The sequence below is a fragment of the Lycorma delicatula genome, chromosome 3 (assembly GCF_047948215.1).
Source record: "Lycorma delicatula isolate Av1 chromosome 3, ASM4794821v1, whole genome shotgun sequence".
Lineage (NCBI taxonomy): Eukaryota > Metazoa > Arthropoda > Insecta > Hemiptera > Fulgoridae > Lycorma > Lycorma delicatula.
This window is the reverse complement of record NC_134457.1, coordinates 51,769,514-51,797,432: the sequence shown is the minus strand read 5'-3', so window position 1 is coordinate 51,797,432 and position 27,919 is coordinate 51,769,514. Positions and strand designations below refer to the sequence as shown.

At 28.3% G+C, this 27,919-nt stretch overlaps 1 protein-coding gene across 2 annotated transcripts in view; it reads left to right on the top strand.

The window, feature by feature from the left end:
• The window catches only part of LOC142321591 (uncharacterized), a 52,199-nt gene extending 24,644 nt beyond the window's left edge, over nucleotides 1-27,555 (top strand). For both annotated transcript variants that reach the window (XM_075359811.1, XM_075359812.1), the window contains exons 2-6: nucleotides 10,078-11,057; nucleotides 15,380-15,584; nucleotides 16,815-16,909; nucleotides 20,726-20,904; nucleotides 27,097-27,555. In XM_075359811.1, the coding sequence (XP_075215926.1) occupies nucleotides 10,083-11,057; nucleotides 15,380-15,584; nucleotides 16,815-16,909; nucleotides 20,726-20,904; nucleotides 27,097-27,340 (1,698 nt within the window). In that variant the 5' untranslated portion in view covers nucleotides 10,078-10,082 and the 3' untranslated portion in view covers nucleotides 27,341-27,555. The remainder of the gene's footprint in view (nucleotides 1-10,077; nucleotides 11,058-15,379; nucleotides 15,585-16,814; nucleotides 16,910-20,725; nucleotides 20,905-27,096) is intronic.
• The last annotated feature ends 364 nt before the right edge of the window (nucleotides 27,556-27,919 follow it).

The following is a 27,919-nucleotide window of genomic DNA, read 5'->3' as shown; positions in this document are numbered from 1 at the left end:
TCTATTTCTGTTTGGCCTCCGGAACCACCATAAGGTATTACTTCAGAGGATGAATGAGGTTAATGTGTAAATGAAGTGCGCTCTAGTACAGTTTCAGGTCGACCACTCCTGAGATGTGTGGTTAATTGAAATTCAATCCCCAATAAACACCGGTATCCACGAACTAGTATTCAAATCAGTTTAAGAGTAATTGCCTTTACCAGGATTTGAAGCTTAGAACTAGAATTTGAACGCCATAAGGTCTAAACCTTTGATTATAATAACTTAGAAGGCAAATTTGTTTCACTCAAAATTTTGTTCCTCAAAATACGTAGAGGAAAACAAATTCGAATCTATTCATTTTTACTTCCTTGTACGGAGTAAAGGAAGTATTCTGATCGCAAAAAATTTGGGTTATCAGATTTCAACGGAATATCCATTTCGACCTTCCCTGAATACATTTTGACTAGTTTTGGCGTGACTAGTTTGACTAGTTTTGGCGTGATGTTTGTACGTACGTTCGCATGTATGTGTGTACGTATGTATCTCGCATAACTCAAAAACGATTAGCCGTAGGATGTTGAAATTTTGGATTTAGGACTGTTGTAACATCTAGTTTTGCTCCTCTCCTTTTGATTGCAATCGGCTGCACCAAAATTGTCCAAAAAGCCCAAAATCCCCCAAAAATTTGGATTGTGGACTTTTTCTTAACTTCAGTAATAAATAAATCTTCACTGAGAGCTTCTGAACGATATAAGTGGTACAGTTTCATTGGTTCCAGAATTATAGCCAAATAAAATTTTAATTAATGTAAAATGTTGATCTTACAAGGAGATGGCACATCGGTTGGAATTTCATTTCATTTCCTTTTTTTTAAATTTAAATATATTGATTTATTAATAATTATTAACCTGTGATTGTAAAAAACGTTTTACAATAAATAATAATTCAATAATAACAATTTTAAAAAATCAGAAGTTGTTAGTGAAATAAAATTTTATATACTTTTAAAAATGTGTAATTTAATAGGGGTACAAGGAAGTCATGTGGTGTCCACATTAGATTTTTTTTATAAGCCGAGATGCTTCTCGTTCTTCTTTTTTAACGCTTTTCAAAATTAATTCAGAAAGAGCTTTCTATTTATCTGTAAAACAATTTGATTGCTGCGAGTGAAGTGTATCTTTCGCCCCAACGAATAGGATTTAATTTTTTAATGTAATTTGTGATTCACCTGTAAATTTTGACAGTAAGTCCCACCTTTTAAAAATCTGATATGGACACACATGATTTCCTATTAAATTACATATACACATTTTTAAAAGTACATTAAAGTAAATATTTACACATATTTTCCACAGTTGTAAACAATTCAGAAACTTCATTACAACTTTTTACAGCATCATTAATGACTAGATTAAAATTATGAGATACGCAATAAATGTACATTAGGTTGATCTTTTTTAAGAAGAGCCTGGACTCCGTTTTTTGCTCCACTCATAACGTTTGCTCCTACATTGTCCCCTACATTTGCTTAATTTTATGTTATAGTTTTTCAGAGAATTTATTGTTTCTTTATATAAACCCGACGCTGATTGATCGTGAATTTCAAAACCCAACAAATTTTCTCTTATTTCTATTCTAATCGGTTCGCCTCTTTCATTTATAATTTTTACAAATCTAAATATTCGACTGAGTTGTTATAGCTTTTCTTGTATCCATTATAATAGTAAAATATGTACATTGTTGATATCGGATATTAGAATTGTTTTTAAACAAGTGAATGAATAATTTCATCTTGAATTTGACGACTTGAAAATCTGGTTGTTCAAACGGATTTTCTATAACTTGCTTCATAGCATTATCATATTTTGATTAAAGTTGCCCTCGGATCAAAAAATTACCATTATATACTTCTTCGAACGTTTCATGATGACCAAGAAATATCAAAGAGTTTTTGGAGAGTGCTAATGTTATATTAACAAATCGTTTTAAAACTTGGACCCAAAAATTGGATTCTAACGTATCTGAATTTTTATCGATTGTTTCATTATTTTTCCATTTTTTTTATATGTAACAACAACGCACACGCTATTTACTTTTTTCGTGTAGTTTCATCTTATTTAAAAGACGTTTTCAATTTATAATGCTTTTTGTTCGCCAATTATCATTCGTTTCTTTTAAAAACAATCAACAAGGTTGCAGCGTACTTCATCCAATTTAGGAGAATAACACAGCCGCATCCTTTCAATTAGACCGTATTTCGTTGAGGTTTTATAAAAACTTTCTGAAAAACATCGATTATTTCGTGCTGGATCTCGTTTAAATGGTCCTTGAGGTCTACATGTGTCAGATAATATAATAATTGTTTTCATCCCGTCTGTCAATATTTTATTTTGAAATTTCGCAATATCAGTTGAAAATGACGCAGTACTCTCAATTTCACTATCTAATACTTGCTGAGCAAATGTGATTGTATCTTCCTCCAGATATGAACATCCTGGAATTTCATTTTCGTTTTTATTATCATTATTATCCAACTTTTCCTCGTTTGTAGACGTGTTTTCGTTTTCTGGCTTCGTTGTAAAAGGTTTTAGGAAATTTGTTCATTTTGCTACTTTAGATAAGCACTTCTGCTCTCTTCTTAATTTTCTTCTTTTAGCTACACCGCTACTATTACTTAATTTCTTTTCCATCTTCACCCCTTAAAATTTATAATCACAACAATACATATATTTGTAATAACATCACTGTTGTTGAAACGGAAAAAAGATACACAAGATACTTACGTAAATTTTTTGTTGTAATATTTCAGTTTAAAATAATTATAATACATATAATTATTGTTATAATATAGGTAGGCTTGCCAGATTTCTGCCAAGTCAAACCGGGATCCCCCCTTCCGAAAAAGTCAACAATATTAGACCACTTAGTTTTTTCCTTAGATCTTGATTATCTTGATCTTTTTTATCGACAACTCCTCCGTAGCTAATACTTAAATATGTATTACAGTGTTTGCAAAAGGCTTCGTATTCAGTTCTGGTTTTTTTAATGAACGGATATGTCTCACTATAGTTTTCAATAAACTTGCACTTTCTCTTTGGCATTTTTACGGCAAAACTAAGAAATAATAAATATTTTATATATTTTAAACATTAACAGCCTTTAGAATATTAAAAAATGCCAATACAGTATTAGAGAACTCACTAACGTATTATTAAATAAAATTGCTTACATAGTCACGGGTAGTAAATTGTAGCAGTCAGTCGTATACGTTGCGTCGAAGAAAGCTCCCAGATGATTCTTTGGCTTTCACTTACTGTTATAGTTTTCTTCCGAATCAAAAGATACCACGTGCCAAAAAAAAAATCCGACAACCGCAAGTGTGTGAAGACTGAAAGCGGAGGCCAAAACCAGTGTTGCCAGTGCTGCGCTACCGCTTCCGGCTACTGTCAATATCACGCATTCACTCAAGCCTATTTGAATTTGTTCACATCCGCACATCGATACAATGCACAAACTGTATGTACGATAGAAATGCTTAAAAAGTATGCTTAATAGCAAAATTGTGAAACTGGAACTTTTGGGAGTCCCGAAATGTTCGTCCGGGATACTAAGACATGAGGCTTAAAACCGGTGACAATCCCGATTAATCGGGATGGCCTGGCAACCGTAAATATAGGTAATAATAATTATAGAATTTTATAAACACACTTGACACTTCCATACGAAATAGCTGTTTGGATATATGCCTATCCCAGTCTTACCTATAACCTATAACTATAGTAAGCAACAGCTATAGACACTGGCACCGCCAGGAGGACATGTTATAATACATTATCTTATCCAAAAATAACAAAAGAAAATGTAAAATGTCGTTACTATAGGGCTGTTTGTAATTTTTTAGAAGAAAATAAATAGCAAAATTTGTATGTACTTTAACTATTTCATTTTGTAACTAATGGGTGCCCTGTGGAAAACTTGAACAAAAAAATATTTGTTGTCGGGGTATTTTTAATCTAATTTAAATTAGGGGTAATTTTAATAAAATTTTGGGCCCCTTTCGACTTCGGGCCTCCCGAGTTGCGGGGTCGTACGGTGTTATAGTCCTGCCCCTGAATCAATGTATCTGAGAATCTCAGTTTTGTTAGTTTTGGCCAGAAAAATATAATTGTTTACTTACATTATTAACTAATGATATTAAGGAGAGCAGAGTAGAATTAAATGATGTAAAGGCTGTGCTTCTGTTTGGTAGACTATAAAAATTTAATCCACTTAAAATATTCTGATCATTTAATTGAGCACAAATCAGTTTAACATATAAGTTTACAGTTTAATATTATTTTTTTCCAATCTCTTTAAAAAAGAGAATGCAGAAATTTTCCTTGTACTTTTATCTCTCTTAATATTTATGTATTTATTACATAAAATGTCAAAATGAACTCTAAACAGCAGAGTCATACTTCTAGAGTTAGGCTGAACCATTGAAAATTAAGTAATTTAGTAGTTTTAGCATTTAAAAACAGTAAAACATTCCAAAAAATCAGACCCAAACCAGGGTTTACCCTCTCTTTTATTTTATTAAAACAATTATTATGAGTTAAAATATGGAAAAAATTGAATTTAAATACAAACAGTAAAGCCTACATATATTTTTATTAGAAAAATATTTTCATGATTTTCAGTGAATAATTTATTGACAGAATTTTGTATCAACATAACTTGATGGTTTATTTTAATACCTCCATATGATACATAATCCTTGAAATGACCAAGATATAAGTAGTAAATCAATCTGAGATTATTCTAGCAATTTTAATTTTAATTTCTGAGATAAAGGAATTTTTTTAAACTATTTATTTCAGCAGTTCACAGTAAAAGTCATACATTATAAATGTAAAATCATAATAATGGATTTTATAATAAAAAATTAATTCTGAAATGACACATTAATTTTTTAGACAAATCAATCACAAGGTTATTAACAATTAATGTATTATAAGTTTGAAATCTTACGATTCACTTGTTATAAATTATGCAAACTATACCGAATTGAACCCAAAACATTTTGTACTTCCTTTTTACTGTTTAGACTCTGGGAATTACCGTCAGGTATTACTTCAGAGGATGAATGAGGATGATATGTATGAGTGTAAATGAAGTGTAGTCTTGTACAATCTCACGTCGATCATTTCTGAGATGTGTGGTTAATTGAAACCCAACCGCCAAAGAACACCGTGATCTAGTATTCAAATCCATATAAAAATAACTGTCTTTTCTAGGACTTGAACACTGGAACTCTCGACTTCCAAATCAGCTGATTTGGGAATATGCATTCCACTACTAGATCAACCCAGTGGGTTAAAGCATTTTATGCTGCTGACGTACCACCTCTTCCATTGAGGCATATGTTTTCAAATGTGTATATATTCTTTAGCCATCACCCTTGTTTTTCAGCAGGTGGAGAGAACATAGAGTTCTATGATGGATTCATAGATAGCCATTCTTTACTAAACGCAGCAAAAGTGAACCAGCTCTATAGGTCTTTGCATTCTCAGTAAGGTTCAAATTCATATCCTCAAGATACAGAAAATCTTGTTTAAAATCCTTATTAGATTGGGGCTACCCAAGATGTGAGGATTCATTGTTAATCTATGATTTTACTGGTTCAGAAGAAAATATATACCTTCAACAAAATTAATTTTCCCTTAGAAATAAAAGAATCACCCTAGGAGAAAAGTGAAGGACCACTCAACCATTTCCAGAACTGTGTATCATGTGAACATACCCAAGTGAACTATGAACTGTTTAACCAGAGCTCCATTGTAGAAAAAATTGTTACTCTTAACTGAAAATTATGGAGAGTTTACTTCTAGATTATCTCAATTGTTCTGGATGCTATACTATTTATTCAGGCGGTGTTGCTAGATCAATGAAGTAAGCAACAGGATATTTTACCATTCAACTAACTTTAATGTCTGAGGCAGAATGCTATTTTTTTTTTTGTTTTAAGAATTCCTGTTCTAATTTCTACAGCAATGTATTTTATTTCAATTCACCTATAACCATTTGTGAGAGTTAATCAAAATTTTAAAGAATGAATTGAATATATATATTTTTTTTTACATTTTAATAGTTATAAATTTTTTGTTACTTTATTAAATGTATGAGTAATATGAGTACTACTCTTCTTTTTTTTTTTAATTTTTACCTTAGATTAGATCTATTAGGATTGAATGGTTAACAGACTTAATGCAATGAAAAATAATTTTTCAGTCTTAATTTTAGAAATTTTTTTTAACATTGATTTCTTCCATTTCTATTTATTTGTGGAATTCATAGAAATACTGGAAAACTATAATTTATTATGTATAAGATAACATTATTTATCATAAAATGTAATTACATATTAAATATTTATATAGAAATAAAGTAATATAAAATACTTAAAATTAGTTAAGAACTCAATAATTTCAATAATAATAATATACTTTCAATAATTAAAAAATAACAATAAATTTTAAAATTTATTACTTGATAATTAAATCATTAAGAGAATAAATGATTTTTGATTATTTTTTTAAAAGAAAATAAATTAAATTCCTGGTAATCAGTGCATAGAAAAACAGTTCTAATTATAAAAATCTTTTATAAATTGTACATGATGCAAGGCAGAAAGAACATTGACATAATTAATCATAGAAAAATGAGATTAATTATTTGACAATGAACTGAAAAAATGAAATAAATAAACATGATTAAACTCAATTAGGCCAATTAGGAATTATAATTATTGTGATTGATTACTTGTTACAACAAAATGATATGATAATAATACCCAGTTATTTCATAATTAGTTGGAATTTTATGTAGGCAAAGTAGTAATTGACAATACATTATTAAAAAAAATTTCCTTATATCTAAAAATCTAACACTGGACTTAGGGGAAAAGTATTTTATTTACAAATTTTGATCTAATAATCGACTGTTAATTTCTTTTATTTTAGTTTAAGGTAATACCATCTCACAACAGTCTTTATCCTAATTGTAATTCGGCTATGGATCTTGAACCATAGAGCCATCCATACCAAAGACTAGAATCAACCCTACAAAAGTACACAAGTAACACAAGAGTTTCAGCGCCGTAAAACCTGCTACCTATAACAGTATTAGGTTCTCAATACCATATAATAGCTATAATTATAACTTTGGTAACTGATTTGCATAATCTATTGTCCCAAACTTAATTCAGGTATTTTAACTTTATCTAGTAATGTAACTTTATCTAGTCCAGACATACAGAGGATCAAATTTCATAACAGATTTTAAGAATCGGTCCATAACTATGATAACAACAAAAACTTTAAAAACAGAATGTCATGATTCTTTACACACATATCATAGTATTAAGTAGTTAAATATTTATCAGTTCAGTTAAATGCCAAAACTAATGGTTGTTGGTAGATGAATTAACATAAATCACATAACTGCAGAAATTGAACAGGTATTTTTAAAACAAAAAATAGCATTCTCTATCACACATGTAAGTTAAGTGAGTAGTAAAATATTCTTTGATTTCTTTATTGGTCCAGATGTACAACACCTCCTAAGTAAAAAATAGACCATCCAGAACAATTGGGATAATCGAAAAATAAATGATGATACAAAAGTAAACTGTATATTTATATATAATATTTTATTTCTGATGGACTGCATCAGAACAATGTTCTGGACTTGTATTTTAATGCTCTGTGCCACATTCAGGAATAATCTATGTAGTTTTATTGAAAGCATGACATTTACAAAATTTAAACTTAATCAAGTGCTGAACTAATAACAATTAATTTTCTAATTAAATAAATCACATTAAGTTGTTTATGAGAAATAATCTTATGTGAACACTGGTTATGCAAAATCATAGAATACACTTCACAAATTCTAATCTGAAACCTAATTTAATCAGCTACAAATTTTTTTTCCACAAATGAAGATTTTTTTCAAACAAAGGGAGGTATCTTTAGCCTTAAGTTTGTCTAATAAATTCAGCCAATTCTTTTTTATCTTTAAAACATTTATAGGTCCTTTTTATATTTCATATGACATTTCATTTGTAGAGCTCTCATATCCTTTTCTTTAACAGTATTCATAATTATTCAGTATCTTTAAGGAGTTAAAATATAATTGCAATGAACTCAAAGGTAAAACTCTTAGTCTTTGGCAGAGGGAATAGGTCTTTTCCCATAGATCAGTGAGCCAATTTTTCATTTTATTTTTTGTGGAATTTTTAATTTATATTAAAAATACTGTGTTGTATATAACAAGTCAGTAGAGCAAATGTGTTTAATATTTATATAAAAACATACAATCACAGTTTTATCAGTATGAATTCTGGGGAAATAGTATAGAGTTAATTTACTCATTTCCTTTTTAGTTAGACTGAGAGATAAGTTTAGAAACTATCCTAATCTATCACAACTTTCTGCTGCACACTCCTTTTCTGAGTAAAATTTGGTTTACACTGATTCATTCACTTCTTACATCCTGTTCAAAAAATTTAAATTTTTATCATAAAACTTTTAATAATTAAAAACTACTTTGTAAACAATTCTATTATTTTATGAATTCATTTTCATTACTCTTTTATTACTCATTATTAATTAAAAATATCTTGATAAAGTTCAGATTCTTAATATTTAAAAATGTAATAGTCTTTATTTGGAAATTTTCAACATTAATCAAGATTATATTAATACAATGTTATAAATTGTAAATAACTGAAGTAATTAATTTTCATTATTAATAGTAGTAATAAAATAAAATGGGAATGTAGATATAGCAGTTACATCATCTGTAGTAAAAAATATTTTTCAAAATAAATGTATGATTTATTTCAATCACAAAAAAAATTTTTATTGATGATGTTTGTTTATAGTTGGATGTTAATGAATTTTTTATTTAGGTCAAGAATGCTTATCATTTTATATAGTGCATCATTTAATTTGCTATAATATGTAGTCCAAACCTATCACATTCCAAATTATGATTAAAATGATTAACATTTTTAATCATGTTAGTTAAGTTAAAATCTTTAAATAAAATATAGCATAGTACTGAGTGACAGTTCAGATAAAAACATCTTACAGGTAAATTGGTTAAGTATTTTTTTTAAATTATAAACACAATAAAAATTATAATAAATAAAAAAGTTATACTTTAATCTGATAATTATGAACCAAATTTTTCAGACTTTTTTAAGAAGTGGTCATAGTTAAATAAAAATATTTATTTATTTAGTATTTATATAATAACAACATATTATAAACATTGAAATCTATTTGACACCTGTTATTTTTTGAAATTTCCTAAACAAAAAAAATAACTGTATAACATCATTAAGAACAATATTAATATTATAAATGTATGAAAATAAATATTGGTTTTTGTAAAAGTCAGCTGCTAATAAATTATAAAGCTTTAAGTACAAACCACTAAATTTTGGCTAGATAATAATAGGTTTATTTATCATAAAAAAAATGTTGTAAAAGCTAGTATGAACTGAAAAAATCACTTGGGTTGATCTTGTTTCTTAATGGTGATGACTTGTCACAAAATTATTTAGTATCCGCCATGATGTTAGAAATTACTGGCTTTATTACAGATCAAATTTACCCTTTTGCTTCCAAAGTAGGTCTCAAATTCAAGTAAATATAAGTTACTTCTATTTTGAATTCCCACCTTATCACTGTATTTTGGTCGTAGGAATTCCATAATTTTTTTCACTTAAAAGTGATTTTACTGGATCTAGACACAGCCAAACTATCACTGGGATCAAGGAAACTAACTATTATTGCTGCATTTCCTTTCCTAAAGTAATAAGATTACTTTAAAATGTACATGATCGCATACTACTCAGGAAGCTGGATTCTTATTAAAAAAATTAAATAAATAATAATAGGTTAATCACAACCTAAATTAAGATTCTTAATTTAGGTTCTTAATTTCTTTTACTACAAAAGCTAATTAAAAACATAACACAATTCTTATAATTTATTTTTTATAGTTATTTGTCTTTATTTTGATTATTTTTGTTTTTCTTTTCAGATAAAATGATACGCTTACAAGCACTGGTTTTTGTATTAATCAGTTTAATAATTGGAAGATGTGTTACATTTTACCCTGGAATATGTGATTCTTGTACTTGTGATATTAATCCAAATAATCATGATATTTTACACGTAAATTGTACAAAAATTCCAAGATTTGCAAAAGTTGTTGAATTAAAAGCAAATATACCATCCGATATTCATCTTTCAATGAATCATATGAATTTGACTTCAATACAGCGTTATGTTAGATTTGAAAGTTTAAATGTAAAAAAACTATCATTAGATTATAATAATATAAAAACAATACCTCCAAGCATATTTCATAAGTTCACTAATTTAACTTCTTTAAGTATTGCTAGTAATGCAGTTGAAAGTATATCAGAGTATTCATTTAGCGGTTTGAAATATTTAAAATCATTGAATATATCATACAATTCATTAGAAACATTTGATACTATATATTTAGATGAATTAAAAGAATTAGAAATTTTAGATTTAAGGGGAAATTTATTATTTAATTTCCAGCCTACAAGTGCATTACCAGATATGAATTTAAGATATCTTGATATTAGTGAGAATAAATTTTCAATTTTTCCGGAAAAAACATTAAAACTATTGAATGATTTGAAAGAATTATATTTATCTCAAAACAAGATAAAGTCTATTCCAAAGTTAGGATTTGAGAAGCAGAATGAATTAGAAATATTATATTTTTCAAACAATCAACTTACTGATATTGATCCTGAAGCTTTCCCAGACCAAAATATAATGAAAACAGTACATTTAAACCATAACCTTATATCCAATACAAAGTTCATTGAAAAACTGAAAAGTTTAACATTACTTGATCTCAGTTATAACAGTTTAACATCCCTAAATACCATGTCATGGAGCCACAACTTGACCCATCTACTTCTTGGAAATAATGGGCTTACATCACTTGATGATATTTTGAAAGGATTACCACAACTAAAGGTACGTTGATATTTTAATATTACATAAATCTTAGTATCTCATATTAAATGTTGTAACATATCAAATTTTATACTACAAACATTTTTTCAAATATGTTCACATTTACGTAAATCATAAATTTCTTTTAGAGTGTGTAGATACACTCATGATGAACAAATGGAATATGTAATATCACACAATATCTCTGTTTCTGCATTAGTATAAAGGATGATATATTTCCTCCTCTTACAGCTTCAGCATACTGTGCCAAAGCTTCTTCAATTCCAAGAAAGGAAATAAAATAATATATGTACTTTGAAAGTGTACTACATATTCTAGTAAAAAATTGACCATGTACATCATTTTACTACATATTGTTCTACATATTTTGCTATGGCAATGAAAGATAACTAAAATTGCTCAATATATTTTCTGAAACGCATGGAAAATATGTACTAAACATCTGTGCTCCTTTCTTTTTTCATATTTTTAATGTTCATTTAGCCTAAGTTCAGTAGGTCTGGCTTTACACTATATTTTTATCTTAAAATCATACTGCCATAGAATAGTTGTAAGTCCTGTTACAATTTGGTAACTGGTCCTTTGTTTGATCAATTACACATGAAATAGTGGCTTTATTTAAATTCTACCAACCAAGATATGCATTGAGCTTCAAATTTAAAGTTAACATACACTTATTTATTATACTTGAACTGTGATCCTTCAGCATCACAAAACAACTAATACCATTTATTTACCTTTAACTAGAGTGGTCCAAATAGGGCAAAATTTTTGTCGAAAAACGTGACCCCCTGATTTAAAAGTACTCTCAAAAAATAAATTTTTGACGCGTTGATGAACCCTTTCCGTTCGAAAAAAGTCATCCCCCACTCCACTTGAATTTTAAAGGGGATTTAACATGGGTTTTAGGTTATTTTCAAGTCGTTACGATATAGTGCTTGCATGTTTCATCATAAAACTTCAAAAATAACGTATATAAGGGTTTTTGGGGTCGGAGAACACGAATTTGAAGTCAAAAACTTATTTTGACTTAAAAGAGCTAGCATACCTAGCCAAAATGAGTTTTTTTACTTCAAATTCGTGTTCTCCGACCCCAAAAACCCTAATTAACGTTGTTTTAATGTCTAACATTGATTTTCCTTCATAAGAACGCTAGTTGTCAATTGATTGACAGCGATTTTGAGAGTTACAATGTGTCAAAATAAGTTTTTGACTTCAAATTCGTGTTCTCCGACCCCAAAAACCCTTATATACGTTATTTTTGAAGTTTTGTGATGAAACATGCTAGCGCTATATCGTCATGACTTGAAAATAACCTAAAACCCATGTTAAATCCCCTTTAAAATTCAAGTGGAGTGGGAGATGACTTTTTTCGAACGGAAAGGGTTCATCAACGCGTCAAAAAATTTGTTTTTGAGAGTACTTTTAAATCAGGGGGTGCACGTTTTTCGACAAAAATTTTGCCCTATTTGGACCCCTCTAAACTTTAACACTAAAAATTCAACTAAATGTGTAGGATTTTGGCATAATTGAAAAGGATTTTGGTCTGATATAGTAATTTATAATATACATCATTCATAGCTTTCATTATTCCTCAGGGTTCTAAATTTTGTTCTGTGTCATGAAATTTACGTATGTCTATGGGATATCAGTACTCTGTGTAGATAGGTTTTATTAATGTAATAATAATATTAGAGAAGTAAATAAGTGCCAAAGAGTAACAATATTTTAGTAAAGTCAACATTCGTTAACAAAAATTACAGCTCATATTTTTTGTTAATTATGTGTATCAGTAGTTTGTTTAATTAGGTAAAATATAAGTTTTCATGCAAAACTATTGATAGATTTTTAAATTGCTATTTATAGTTAGGGATATTATTTCTAATTATTAAATAGATTTAGTTAAACATTATGTTCTAGAGCTTTATGCATTTAACTACTACTTCTTTTTACATACAACATAGGTTGAAAGTAGTTACCCACATGAAAATGTAAGTGGTTTGCTTTTGTCATATATTTTATTTCATGCCGATAGCTATTCAGTAACCATTCTAAGCTGAACAATACTTTGCATTTTGCATAACAGGTGTGACCACTCATGTAAAATTCCAGTGAATAGTTTCTCAAAAATATAAAGTTTAGTTTAAATTATTGTTTTATTGATTTTTAATATTTATGTTTATTGCTATGTCGTTCCTTCCGAATTAAAATTGTGTATAAAATGCATTATTTCATAGCACAAAGGAAAAGTGAACTTGATATACTGATGTGTGCAATATTATCAGCTCTTTTTTTTCTGGGTAAAAACAGTTTCATATTATCATTGCTTGTTTAAGTTTAGTGAAGTATAAAATGAAAAACGCTGTCATCTCCTCAAACAAGGTTCTATATTAATAACAACTTATAGGGTTTTATCATTTCTGCTCATGCAATCTTAATCATGACAATGCATTATATCATCTAGTGCATTTTATTCTATCAAGGATTTTCATCTTGTTCTGTAACACCAACTATGGATATTTGTGTAAACCAATTTTAATTCTGTTTAAGCTATACCTTACCTTCTATATTTTTTTTGTGACATGATACAAAACAAACATGAAATACATTTCTAGCACCTACAATTATACATATTGATTTTTAATAATAATAACTAAATATTCTGGAGACTATATTGTCTGCCATATCATTTTTTATTATTGCCATGATGGAAGACAGTCCAGCAATATAATATGCACTCAGTAGAATACAGCCTATAATACTGTAGACTGGCATAAACTGTTGTAGACCATATTTTCATGTATTAGAATTAGAAGCAGCCTTAGAATTAGCTTAGGCTCCCAAGTTCTAGATAGAAGTAATACTGATGGCAATCAAGCTGTCAGATCTGGATTCTTCACTCTAGAATTTACAGTTTTTGTAAAAAAAATTGTGAACACAAACAGCAAAATTGTTTTTTCAATATATTTAGGCTTCATTTGAAGGTACACTCAGAATACTCTTAAAAATCTTTGAATTAGTTGATCAGAAGCGGTTTCTTGTGCCAGACAAGTTCTCAATAGCTGATTGTTGAATAATCTTATATTTTCATTATTTTTTGAAGAGAATCATGGATATGATCACAATAAGAAATGTTTATTTAAGTGGGAAAGCTTTACCTCCTACTATAACAAAAATAAAGCAATGGATCTGAAGTACTAGCAGTAGCTGCAACTGAAAGAACAGTGAGTATGTCTCTCTCCCCCCTCTCTCTTTCTCTTTTGCACCTGACCTAATTTTGGTATCTGACATCTGAACAATAACTCCATCGCTTGATTTTCTACACTCATCAACATCAAACTAAGGAAATTTATAATTTGCATCAATTAAAGACAATTAAAATAAATTAATAATTTTTATTATTAATTATATTAATAATATTTATTTTAAAAAGTTACAGAATTTTTCTTCTTTAGTCCTAAATGAACTTAACTGTAAGTCTGATAATTGTTTCTCTTTTCCCTTTTTTCCTCTTCTATAGATATATAAAGTAATAATAGAAAAAGACATAGGCTTCTTTACATGATCCATAATTGAAAATGAAATCTACTTGAAGAAACTGTATGGAGTAAGCATGTATAGTGCTCCTTGTATAAATTGAACGTGCCAGAGTAGCAAGTAGCAAATATGCAGTGCTACATGTGTAACTCCATCTTAATAATATGAAGGAGTATTGTTATACATGTTTTTTTTATTATTATTTTTTTTTTTTATTATTATTTTTCAAAAGTTTTTCTAGTTTAATGCATTTTTCTGTTTCTTTCTACTCTGCAGTTAATATCAACATACCTCCTTTATCCTCAGTCACCTGATTAATATTTCATTTTTATCTTCTTTCTTTGTTTATAATCATTCGTTTTTCTTCCAAACTAACTCACAAACTCTGAATGTCTTAACAACCAATCAAACCGTTTTTGTTACTATATTTACTTTTGTTTGGTCTGAAGGATAGTTCTAGAGGATGAATTATTATTCATATTCATATTTATCATTTCTCATGCTCTTCTAATTGTACTGACAGCAATGTAAGTATTTGTTTTATTGTATAAAATATTGTCTAACAATATGTTATGCTTTTGTCATTAAATATGAGTATAAATAGTTACCACACTGTAATTTGAATGTTTGTTTTGACCTAACTTTACTTTGAATTACAGTTCTGTTGTGCTTTAATTATTGGAAACTCAATTTATCAGAACTTGGATTATTATGGTTCTACTGTATTTATATCTTCAACTACTTCTTTTGCTAAATAACATGTAACATTTTTATGGTAATTATAGATATTAAATGCTTCATGGAACCAATGTAACAAAATACCAGAAGTTTTTAATGAAAATTTAAAAGAATTAATAATGGATGAAAATGCAATATCTTCTCTTCCTTCAAGATCTACTGGAAATGGGTCTTTAACATATCTTTCATTATCAGATCTACCTCATCTTACAAAGTTACCAAAGAATGTATTCAATGGTGTCTTCAGCAAGAGTAAGACTTTAATTTTTAGTTTCTATTCATAACATTTTAATGAATTATTAATTTTACACATGCATCTAATATATACATCATAATATTTTGGATGAACATAAATATAACATTTCAAAGAATACAAACATAATATAATTTTTCACAATAAAAATTATGGATAAATTTCATAGTAACTATAGTTTAATTTATTAATTTATAAATAATGTTTATAATAAGACTGTTAGTGCATGTTTTAATTAATTATTAGACTGATAGTGCATTCAAATAGCTTCTGGATATTTTGTGCAGTTTAATTGAACTTTGACCTGTAAGTAGTTGTATTCCTTGTTTTTACAGGAAACTTCGCTGTTTATTTATATTATTGGTTGTCTAGGTTGAATATGTTGTCAATTAGAATCCCACATCAGAATGGTAGCTGGGCGACAGAATCAGTAGTTGAAAATTTAAAAGAAAACATGCAAGTAATCAGGACTACATATCAGCTCATTTTATGTTGTCTTGTGTATGTCTTTTATATTAACCTTTTAAAACAGATTAAAAAAATTTATAATGCATTAATCTGTATTACACTTAAACTTCTAACTATATTTGCATAAAGGCTAAATTTAAAATCACTGTTAGAACAATAAACTAATAATTAAATTTTGAATAATTTAGATACTATGTAAAAGAAGTTTTGCATAACTGTAGTATTTTTGAAAACGTTTGTCACATTATTACTAATTTATGAAAATATTATTTTATTAATAATTTAAGGGATGATTTCTATAGAAAAGAAATAATAATTTACAGTGGAAAGGAATATCTTGAGAATATCTTCAGTTAGTGGATTTACAATATGATATATTAAATTTTAGAAGTAGGATCTTGGTTTTAAAACTAAGAAAGGATTTTTGTGCAATCTCTGTCAGGAATGTCCCTAAGGTAGTGTCACCACACCACTAAATTCTAATAAAGAAACATGAATCATGCTTGTTCTTAGAAGGTGACACAGATGAAGCCATAGTTATAGCTAACACAAATATTGTGACATATTGGTTTTAATGGTCAATTATGTAAATGTTATAATTTTGTTATATGCTACCTTAATGTTCATAATTTTTGATGATTTAACATTCTTCCTTGTCATAAGTAATTGTTTCTAACTGCTGTCTAATAAAAAAAAAAAAAAACTACTAAAAGTTTATTTAAATTATAGAACATTATTTGTTTTTTTTTTTTTTTTTTTAGATTTGACTGCTGAATCATGTGCTAAGCTGGTAATTACCAGGACTGGTTTACACACCATCGATAAGGATGCATTAAAGCACATCAATATTTGTGAGGTCTGTAAGTTAATCACCTATTTTTAATTTGCTTCTTCATCAAAATGAAAATTACTTGATGAAAAAAAAATTAGAATTAACTTAAAATTTAAGTAAATGTATTTAACTGGAATTTTTAGAATGCCTAGTTATAATAGAGCAGTGAGTTTCAACATTTTTAGCTCCATGATCCCCAGAAAGTAAAAAAAAAATATATAATGAATATTTCATAACCCTCCCCACTCCAACTCAAAGAAACTTAGTTAAAACTGCAACAGGTATGAACATGCATGTATGAAGTTGTCACACATGAAAAATTTACAGGTTCCAACTTGTGTACATACTCCTTGTAATTTGGTCTACTTGCATAATATTCACTACCATCATATTTGAACATGCATATGACATGTTTGAACACACGGTCTCAGCAGTATAAAAGAGATATAAGGGATGCAGAACGTCAGTTTAATTTTGAATACAAAGCGTGCGTCTGGTGTCTTTATTTAAGTTTTTAAAAACACAGTTTCATTGAAAATAATGATAATTGAGGTTTTGGTTTTTTAGTGCGTGGTCAAACAGTGTAACTGTTTTTTTTCCAATTAGATTCTTATGTAAAATGGATAAATTTGTTAAAAAAACGAAGTGAGCTATCTACATCCAGTGAATCAATTGGTAAAAAGACAAGATTGTTCAATGACAGTTGTTTAAATAATGGTTTTACTTCATTAGATGGAAAGCCGTAGTACATTGTTTTTTCAAATCCTCTCTGATGAAAGCATGAAGCTGTCAAAATTAATTTGACAATTGGAAACTAAACATCTGGACCATAAAAGCAAAACCTTGGAATTTTTCGAAAGAAAATTACATACTTTGAGAAATCAACAAGCTTCTATTTTTAAATCAAGCTATACTGATAAAAGTACACTTAAAGCATCTTACGAGTATGTCGTAGCATTAAGAGTAGCTAAGATGCCCAAACTCCTATACAATCGCAGAAAACCTGATGTTGCTGTTGCAATAATTGATATTTTTAATAAGCGTGGAAGAAGCAAAAAAATTTTAAAAAATTCCGCTTTCTAACGCTACAGAATCAAGGCGAATCGATGACATGGCTGCCGATGTTCGCGATCACATAATTCAGAAAATGAGTTCAAGTGAATTTTTTGGTATTCAATTTGATGAATCAACAGATGTGGCATACATTTCTCAGTTCTTATGTTTTGTGAGATATGAATGCGATAGGAACAGATCAGCCAGAGAAAATATTTGTTTTCAAGTCAATACCGGGTCATGCAACAGGACAATACCTTTTTGATGTTTTTTTATGAGGCTACTAAAAGCTATAACATAGTGTACAAATTATATAGCAATATGTAGTGATGGTGCAAAGGCGATAGCAAGAAAGAACAGCGGATTTCTAAAAAAATTAACAGATCGTCTTATACTAAGAGCGGAATGAACGCACTACTTCCATCACAGGCATGTTTTCTTGCTACAAAAAATATGCCAGAAAATCTCAAACAAATTCTTTGTAAAGCTGTAAAAATGGTTAATTTTATTAAAAGTCAACTGTTACGGGGTAGGGTGTTTGCAAAACTATGCGATGAAATTGGCGAAAAGAAAAAAATCTCTAAGTTACCAGTTGAGACTAACGACAGCTAATCGAAATGTCTGTCGATAAAACGTTACAACAATTTACACCTGAAAATTTAGATACGTTTTGGCTTGCTCGTCGAAGTGAATATGGAATTTTAGTTACAGAAGCATTGAAAATATTGAGCCTTTTCGCCATGTGTTACATCTGTGAAAAAGGTTTTCGTTTATGGTTTCGCTAAAAACTAAATATAGGAATCGTCTTTTATCACTTGAAAACAATTTGCTTTTGCGTGTTTCTAACATATACCGACATATGAAGGAAATTTTAAACGAAAAACAAACGAAACCATCTCATTAATTTATTTCCTTCACAAGAGTGATTATAAATGTAATTAAAATGTTTATAACAAATGATTTTTTCTCATAATATGATTTCATTATTGTTTACGTGTAAAGTTATAAGCTAATTTCGCGATCCCCCTTTCATATCATCGCAACCCCCAGGTTGAGAAAAGCTGTAATTGAGTATTCAAAGAGACCCATGTAATGAATGAGCTTACTGCTGAGTAAGCTCATTTCCTAACCTTTCACATTCACTGAACTTTGTGTAAAATGATAAATGGATATTACTTCTGTTTTGTGATGCCTCTTTCCTTACCTTATACATTCAATATAAGCTCTAATTTAGTATTTGTTAAGTAAATGGGTGAGGAGTATTTCAGTTATGTTAACCATAAAAAAATACACGCTTTTTGTGGTTCACATTTTAAAATCTGATGATAAATTTAGATTCTATTGAAGAAGAATTCTGAAGTTTTCCTGAAACTCCTACACTACACCAGGTACTGTGTGAGATTTAATTTATAAACTTAAGAAAATTGTTGCATCATAAATTCATCAAATATTGTTAAACCAACCAGTGTCTAAAGACAGATGTCTCAAAATTTGTATAAGTTATTGGTAAGTCATTCCAAACCATTGAGGAAATTGCCCAAACAAAGGCAGAAGTCATTGTAGGATCAGTTCATATATTTTTAAAACAAAAATTAAATTAGTTTTCACTTGGATTTTAATCTATCTTACATTCTAATAAAACAATTTTTATTGCGGGGTACAGAAAATTTGCTCAGAATCTTAACAACCAACACTGATTAAAAAAAACAATAAAAACGATCAATGGTTCAATTACACGGCAATAAATTGTGGATTTATATTCTTCAAAAATATTATAAATGCACAAATTTATTGCTCAGAAATTTTGTATTCATTCAATGGTAAATATAATATAAGTAGAATATTGAGTGAAATTCTTTATAGTGGTTCTACGATGCACATTCCTCAAATTTCTGTAGTATTGCATGAAGATGTCTTTAACAATTGAAAAATTTTGAAAGGGCTTTGGTTTTCATAATCATTTTCCATAATCACTAGCTGATTTTTCTTTTGAAAAGCAGCAACTGAAGAATTTCATACAGCCATCTCAATTTATATTACTTCTGTTACACAGAAGATTGTACAAGTTATGTAGAAGTGTTGAATTATGTATCAAAGAAGAGGCATAATTTTCAGCAAAAACAGCTAAAGCACTTAATGTTGAAGAAATATCAATTAAATAATATTTTCTTTTAAATACCCCTAAAAATTTTTAAATATAACTATTAAAAATTACACAAATTTTTTGAAAGAATGAATGTTAACACATTTTTTTTTTTGACTATATAATTTGTTCACTGCAAAGGGATTTGTTGTATAGTGTAGTATTTTATGGCAATTGAGCTAAATTTTACAAAATTTTTAATGTCAGTGATCTAGTTTAAACATTAAGATTAAAGTACTACTTGTTACAACAGATGATAGAAAATGGATTTTTTGAAGAATTTTTTCCTAATTCTAGAAAGACTAAGTAACAGCAATTCATTTATTACTAGATAACATGTTTTATAAAAGATGTTTTTTTAATATAGTCTGCAAGTAGTATAAAATCATTAGTAGAAAGATATTTATAATTGTTTTTTATAAACGTTGTACTCTCAGTTTTGAAGTAGATGAATTTCATAATTCAAAATGTTGTATTTATTTTTTATTACTTTTTATCTTAATGTAATATTTATATAAAAATGTCCAGATTAAAATTGACAAATGAAAATGTTAACAAGTTTCATTTTGTTTAGTATTACTAGTATTGCTTCTTTTAGATTCATTAAGAAATACTAATTTATAAATTTATTTTACATTCTTTAGTTGAATCTTAGTTGGAATGACTTAGTAGTACTGCCTGATGATACATTTGATTGGGAAAACCTGAAAAAAATAGATTTGCAAGGTAATCCATGGCACTGTGAATGTTCAATGCAGTGGTTGCTGGATAAAGCTGTAGGAAGAATGTATCATTCTCATCAGGAAATACTGCAGAATCTAAGGTAAGTTACATGTTTTATTAACATTTGCAAAATATAAAAAAATAAACTAATATTAAAATTTTAACTATGATACATGTATATAATATATTTGCAGTAAATTAAATTCTGATTTATACTTGTTAAACAATATCTTTAAGTTTCTGAAAACTGAAGCAGTCTTAAAAGTGCTTGAAGTAAAAATAACTAGAGTTTTTAATGTAGCTAATAAAATACTAGGTCTTCTATAAATAAATTCATTGAATGAAATATTTTATTTATGTATTTTAATAGCTTTACACCAGTTACCATACCAGTTCTTATAATCACATCATAGAATAAAGATATACATTACTACAATTCTTAGATATATAAATAATTCGCCGATCTTCATGGCGAACTGATAGCATCTCGGCCCTTCTTCCACAGGTCCTGGGACCAAATCTCAATTCGGTATGTCATTTTTCATATACTACAAAATTCCATTTTCATATCCCACACACAAGCTTCAACCTTATGTAGTGATTTCATCAAGCAAAAAAAAAAAAATAAAAAGAAAATAATAAAAAATAATACACCAATCTCCTGGCAGAGTGGAATCATCTTTGCCTTTATCTGGAGGTCCCAGGTTTCACATCCCAGTCAGGCGTGGCATTTTCGCATGTTATTAAATTTATTATCATCCATCAGTAACTGCAAGGGGGGGGGGGGGGGTAAGCCTATAGTTGCAATAAATAAATAAATCTTTATTATTATTATTAAAAAAATGATGAATTTTTGAAAGGATATGGTTTGAAAATGTAGATTTTCAAGGTCTATATCTTTATTTTCTTGAATTTATTTCATTTTTTCTCTTCTTTTTCTATGCCTGCTCAATAATATTGTTTTTTATTTTATTTTTTTTGCCAATATTAAACATTTGTAGTTTTTTTTACGATATTAGTAAAACTTCAAAAACAAAATAACCTTCATAATTATTTGCTTTAGTACTACAAAATTATCATTACATAATTACCCTCTGCAATTAATTCATTTGCTTCTCATTCAGTTCTCTATCCACCTTTTACTTGTCAAAACATTCTATAGAATGTTGTAATGTTTATGAATCCCATTCCTTGTATTTAGAGAATGTCAACTGAGCTTTTCCTAGTTCAACAGATAGCAGCTTTGTGTGAAAATAATTGTTTTTGCCTTTTATCCATTTGTATAGTAAACAGTAATTTTCATTTATTTTCTACTATTCTTATTATTAACTTCAGCATGTTGGACTTTCATCTTGGCTTCTTTTGTTTACAGGTGATGTTTGTGCATGCTTAAATTATTAATTTTGGTGTAATATTTAAACATATAATTAAAATTAACATTAGATTACTGTAACGTTTTATGTATTAGAAGTATCATGTAGTCAGTACTTCTATTTAAGAAACTATAAATTGAAATAAATTTACAAAGTTCAATTTCAAAACATTTTCTGTCCATTTTGTGACCATCTTTATTGACTAGTACTGCTGTTCTTACCCTGATGTCAGCTAATATTAAACTGGTTCAGCTGAAGATACTGCTGGTCTTTTCTTGAGTTAGGTAGACATATTTGGAATGTGGTAAAAAAACTTTGTTAGTTCTGAATTGTTTGTTCATTTAGTAGATTGTGTGTTTATGTTTACAAATTTGTGAGTTGTGTCTATGAGTTGATTAGCTAATGTTGATTCTTTGATACTATGGAGGAATCATTTTTCAAGTGCTCATTTTGGTTATGAAATGAATCTATATATATATATATGTGTGTATATAGAACATTTTTCATTCAAACAATGCAAATATACTTCATACAAATTAAATAGATGATATTACCTAAAAGTAGGTAATTTTCATGAAGTTGCATGCATTGAGGCGTAAGTGAATCAGTTGTTTGTTTTCTATATTTTTTAAAGTATGTTTTGTTTGTTGCTTTCATAATGTGAATCCCAGGCAATATATTAATTTGTTATGTTAATCTATAGCTGCAATATTTATTTTAAGATATCTTTTATTTATGTATGTTAATGTTGCTTACATTGCTATGTTTTGCCATGCAGATGCTATCATCAACATATCTTTACCAGAATATTATTTTATGACAGTGTTTATTCTGTTTATTGCAGAAAGTTCCTCTACAAAGCTCAGCAGCTTACTCACCAACAATAAATATGTTCAAAAAATAATATATTATCAGAAATGTTTTTATCTATTTTAAGAGAAGTCTGCTTTTGCTTTGAATAATTCTCCTGATAGTGTGTGAATAATGTTGCTATGGGTTCTTATTTTAGCAGTAATGTTCATTGTATGTTATTTGAAACTTCATATTTAAAATAGCTTTCTATATACTCAGCTACTGTGATGTAAATATATTCTACAGCTACATCCCAAAGAACAACAAGTTAATTTTCTATTAATACTTCTGTTATTGAAAAAAAGGATTGTTGTATGTTAACTTTTTATTTAAGTTTATTCTTATACAAAAAATAACCTATGTATGGTACATAAGTATCAGATCATAGAACACTGAAAGATATTACCATATATCTCACCAAACAATATACATTTACTCTGTGAACCACATCATTTGTAAGATATATCAATTTGTTTATGAAAATAATTGAATATATGTTAGTTTTTCTCTTTAATTATCTTTTTATAAAGCATCTATTCTACATCATTATCAATTCCACTACTTTTAAAGTGAGTTTTTATAACCTACATTAAACATTTTTATCATCTATGATTTAACCTGGTTTAAAGTTTACTCCTGCTTCTTTTTGATCAGATAAATCTTTTAACCTCAACATCAACATGTACTTTATCCTCGGTCATGTATTTCATTTACACTAAAATGTTCATTATCCTCTGTAGTGTTTACTCTCAGTAAAGGTAGTCTATAAAGAAAGAAAACTTTATTTAAAAAAAAATTATTTGGTAATTAACATATTGTATCTTATTTATAATATTTCCCTATATTATTAATGCAGTAGTCCAAACACTTTTTTTGCACTCAGTTTTTTCTAGAATTATGTTTGTATAATAAAGCATAACATTCAAACCAGATTTCTTTTGATCTCTTTGATTTTTAAAAACAACATAATTTTAATGTTGATTTTAGTTTTGTAAAAAAAAAAAAAAGTTTGCAGGTGCATGTTTCAGATCTTTCAGAAAGCTGGGAAATGAGGAACAATACTTGTAGTGAATTTTATTAAAATCTGATTGATAAACGATGGTGCATGTTAGGTGAAGTATCTATAAATTGCCACACCTTCAGCTGTATCTTTCTCACTGTCTGTCTAACTCTGTATTAGTGTTAAAACATTCTTTGTTTTACTATTCTTCTTGCAGGATAAAGAATGTTATGGAGAGCAGGAAAGTCTAATCAGCCCGTGTGACTTTAATGACAGATTGATTTTTTGGACTGTTTTTTTTTTTTACAATTTTGCTCTTGTTCTCCTTTGATGAGCATGCTTTTTTCATATTTGTACTTCCTTGTCTCATCACCTGTTAAGACGTTTTTAAAAATGTATGTTTCATTTCATTGATCTGTAAGTTTCAAACAGGGAACAAGTAATTGTTTCTTGGTAAAGAGCCTCAGAACAAATTTTGCAATAATGTGATACACGGTCATTTTTTTTCAAAATCAAATTAAACAAAGTAATACAAATTTCTATTAACGGTATTTCACAGATGGTTGGTCAAACACTTTCCTTGATAATTCAACATGATCATTATTTTCAATTAACCATTCATAACTGTTCTTTTTTTATTGTTTGTGAATGATTCTCCATAGTTTTAACAATTAAACTGCTTTTAACACTGTATGTGGTTCATTCATTACTTTACACAGCCTCATTCAACATTTTAAGTTTGTTAAGGTATAGATGTATATATTAAAAACTGCATGCATAAAAACCTTAAAAATATACATTTTTAAATAATAAAAATATATTGACTAAATTTACTCTAATAGTAACCTCAATCATATGAAAAATTAAATCACGTTTTATTGCCAAGTTGTATAAAAAAAAAAATTTGGAGTGGGTAAAACTTAATTATGTTTTATTATTACTGCTTAGAGTAATTAATTTATCTAATCATTCAAATCCTTGATGCCTTCATCAACTCAGGTTTTGAAATTTTTCATCTTTTGTTTTGTTAACTTCTTATTTGACTGTGGATCATATACTTGATATCATTCCACTCTACTCTATTATATGGTAAGCTACATTTAAAAAATGTAGTTGACATCATGAGATGTAATACTGCTTGTAGAAACTTCTCACTTTAAAAAGTTATTATTCTTACTTCCTTTTCTTAAGCTACCATCTTCTTTTAAAGATTGGTGATATCATGACAATCTACAATTTATTACCCAACTGGTATGAAACTGTAGGTTGAGCAATTGAATTATTTTCTTGTGTTCCAAGACATAAACTTCTTTCTATACTCTTCTTCCTTCATCTTACACATGTATGTTTATATTGTATATTCTAAGCATTCTCCTACTCAACCATATCTTGAATCCTTGAACCCTTTAATCATTGCTTTAATCAGAATGGCAAGTTGTCCTCAGTATTATGCATATATACATACATATATATTGTATTATATATATTATTGTTACAACAGGAGAGTTTTTGTTCTAGATTTCAGACTTTCACTTAATGCAAAGAAATTTATTAGAAGCTATATGAGTTCGAAAACGTTGAAAAACTCAGCTCCACAGTCAACTTTTATAAAATTTGGGCTGCAATCAATGCATTAGGGTAGTAAAACACCTTTCTAAAGTTTTAAAAACTTTTGGGAACTTTTTCTCCAAAAATTATAAATCTGTACCTATAAAATATGTTTGATTGTAATCAACACCCAGCAAAGACTATTGAAGATAAATTGATAAAAATTTAAGCATGTTCTTATGGTGTAAGTACACATTAAGAAAGGATTTTTTGAAATTTCGAGTTTAAAGGATTAAAGTGAAGTAAAATAAAATGTTAATATTTTTTTCAGTTTCTTGGTAACAAATGAAGATACCAACTTCATTTTTGGTATGTCATCTTCATATGAATATCTAAAAACAAATTTCTTGATTTTTCAAAATTCTACCTTGAAAGAGGTGAAGAAGATAAAATATTTTTAACAATGATTGCAAATTTTCCCTGTTTCTGACTGTACTAAATAAAATATTTGGTAGATTTGGGCTTACAAATATTCTTCAGATACATATCTAAAAACCATTTTCAGTTTTTTTTTAATTTCAATTTTTTAAGGGGTGCAACAGTGCCACCACAGCCACAGCCAACACAGTCACTGCCACTGTTACTGTATGTGCAACCTGACTGGCTGCACATTCCTCCAGTTGCTTGACTAAAAAACATAAAACAAAAAAAAAATTTTTAATTAAAAAAATTAAAAACAAAGCACGGTTACCTTCTTATGATGTTTGTCGTGCAATGTTAAGAACCAAAAAAAATACATTTTACAAAAATACAAAAAAAATACATTTTTACCCGTATAAAGAACATTTAACCAGCTAGCTATTATTTTTAAGATGGAGGCTGACTATTTTAAAATCCGCATTCTTTATATCACTCAAAGTTTTGGGTCCTCTCTTTTTTTTGTTTATCCTCTGGAAACACCGTAAGGTATTACTTCAGAGGATAAATGAGAATGATATGTGTGAATGTAAATAAGTGTAGTCTTGTACAGTCTCAGGTCAACCATTCCTGAGATGTGTGGTTAATTGAAACCCAACCACCAAAGAACACCAGTATCCATGATCTAGTATTCAAATCCATATAAAATTTCATTCATCCTCTGAAGTAATGTCTTACGGTGATTCTGAAGGGTAAACAGAAAAAGAAAGTGATGTTTTGGGTCCTGTACTGACCCAACTGTTGTTCTGAAGAAATTACAACACACTGATAGTTTTTATAAATTGAACAGGTTTTAATTTATATTTATCATTATTATTCTCACAACCATGAGTTTAAAGAGCAGAGGAGGATGCAGGAGGCTCTGCCCCCTACCTAGATATGATGGATAAGTGAAGCGAGCCCTGTCTGGCTAAGTTGAATATATAATGTAAAATGAAACACAATTATTGTATACATATGAACAAAACATAAATAAAGAAACTTATGTTATTAATCTTTTATTACATCAAGTAGTGTAATATAAACTATTTTTTTATTTCAGATGTCATACACCTAAAAGCTTAGAAGGGACACGTCTTGTTCACTGGTTTAACAGGTCGGAACCGATGCTTTGCAAGACACAAAATATAAAAGAAGAAAATTTTATTACAATTAGTTCTAGTCCAGCAATGATCGCTTTAGACATTGTTTTTGGAATAATTGCTGTTGCACTGGTTGCTACTGGATTTTATTTACAGAGAAAATTAATACGACAGCGTAGAATAAGAAAGAACAGAAGATTTTAATTATGCAAGAAATCTTTTGAGATTTTATTAGTATTTATTTTTCAGTAAGATATGCAAAAACAAAAGCAAGTTATCACAACAAAAGCAAGTTATCATATCTGTGATATTATTGTTATTATTATTTGTTGTAAATACCTATGAATAATTCTGTATAAAACGCACAATGAGTTTTTCATGGCAAGTGTGAGTGTGCATGTTACCAAATAGCGTTTTTAGATAAAGAAAAAATTTATGAAGTGTTCTAGTGGCATAAAGTAATAGATTTTTTTTAGGATATGTTAATCAGACTGATAGTATTAGTTGTATTAACAATGAATATTGAAATATCTAAAAAATAGAGAATAAGAGTCATACACTATTTTTCCTTCCTAAAGGAAATTAAAAAAGTACAATCATACTTAAAGGTCTCCATAACTATCATGTATAAAATATATATATCAGTATAAATTTGTATTAACATCTATTTATGGCAGTAATAGACAATTTTTTAATTTTATTTATAAAATATTAGTTATGTTAATCACATATTTTTTATTTCTCCTACCTATACAAGATAACTACTCTTGTAATTGTAATCAA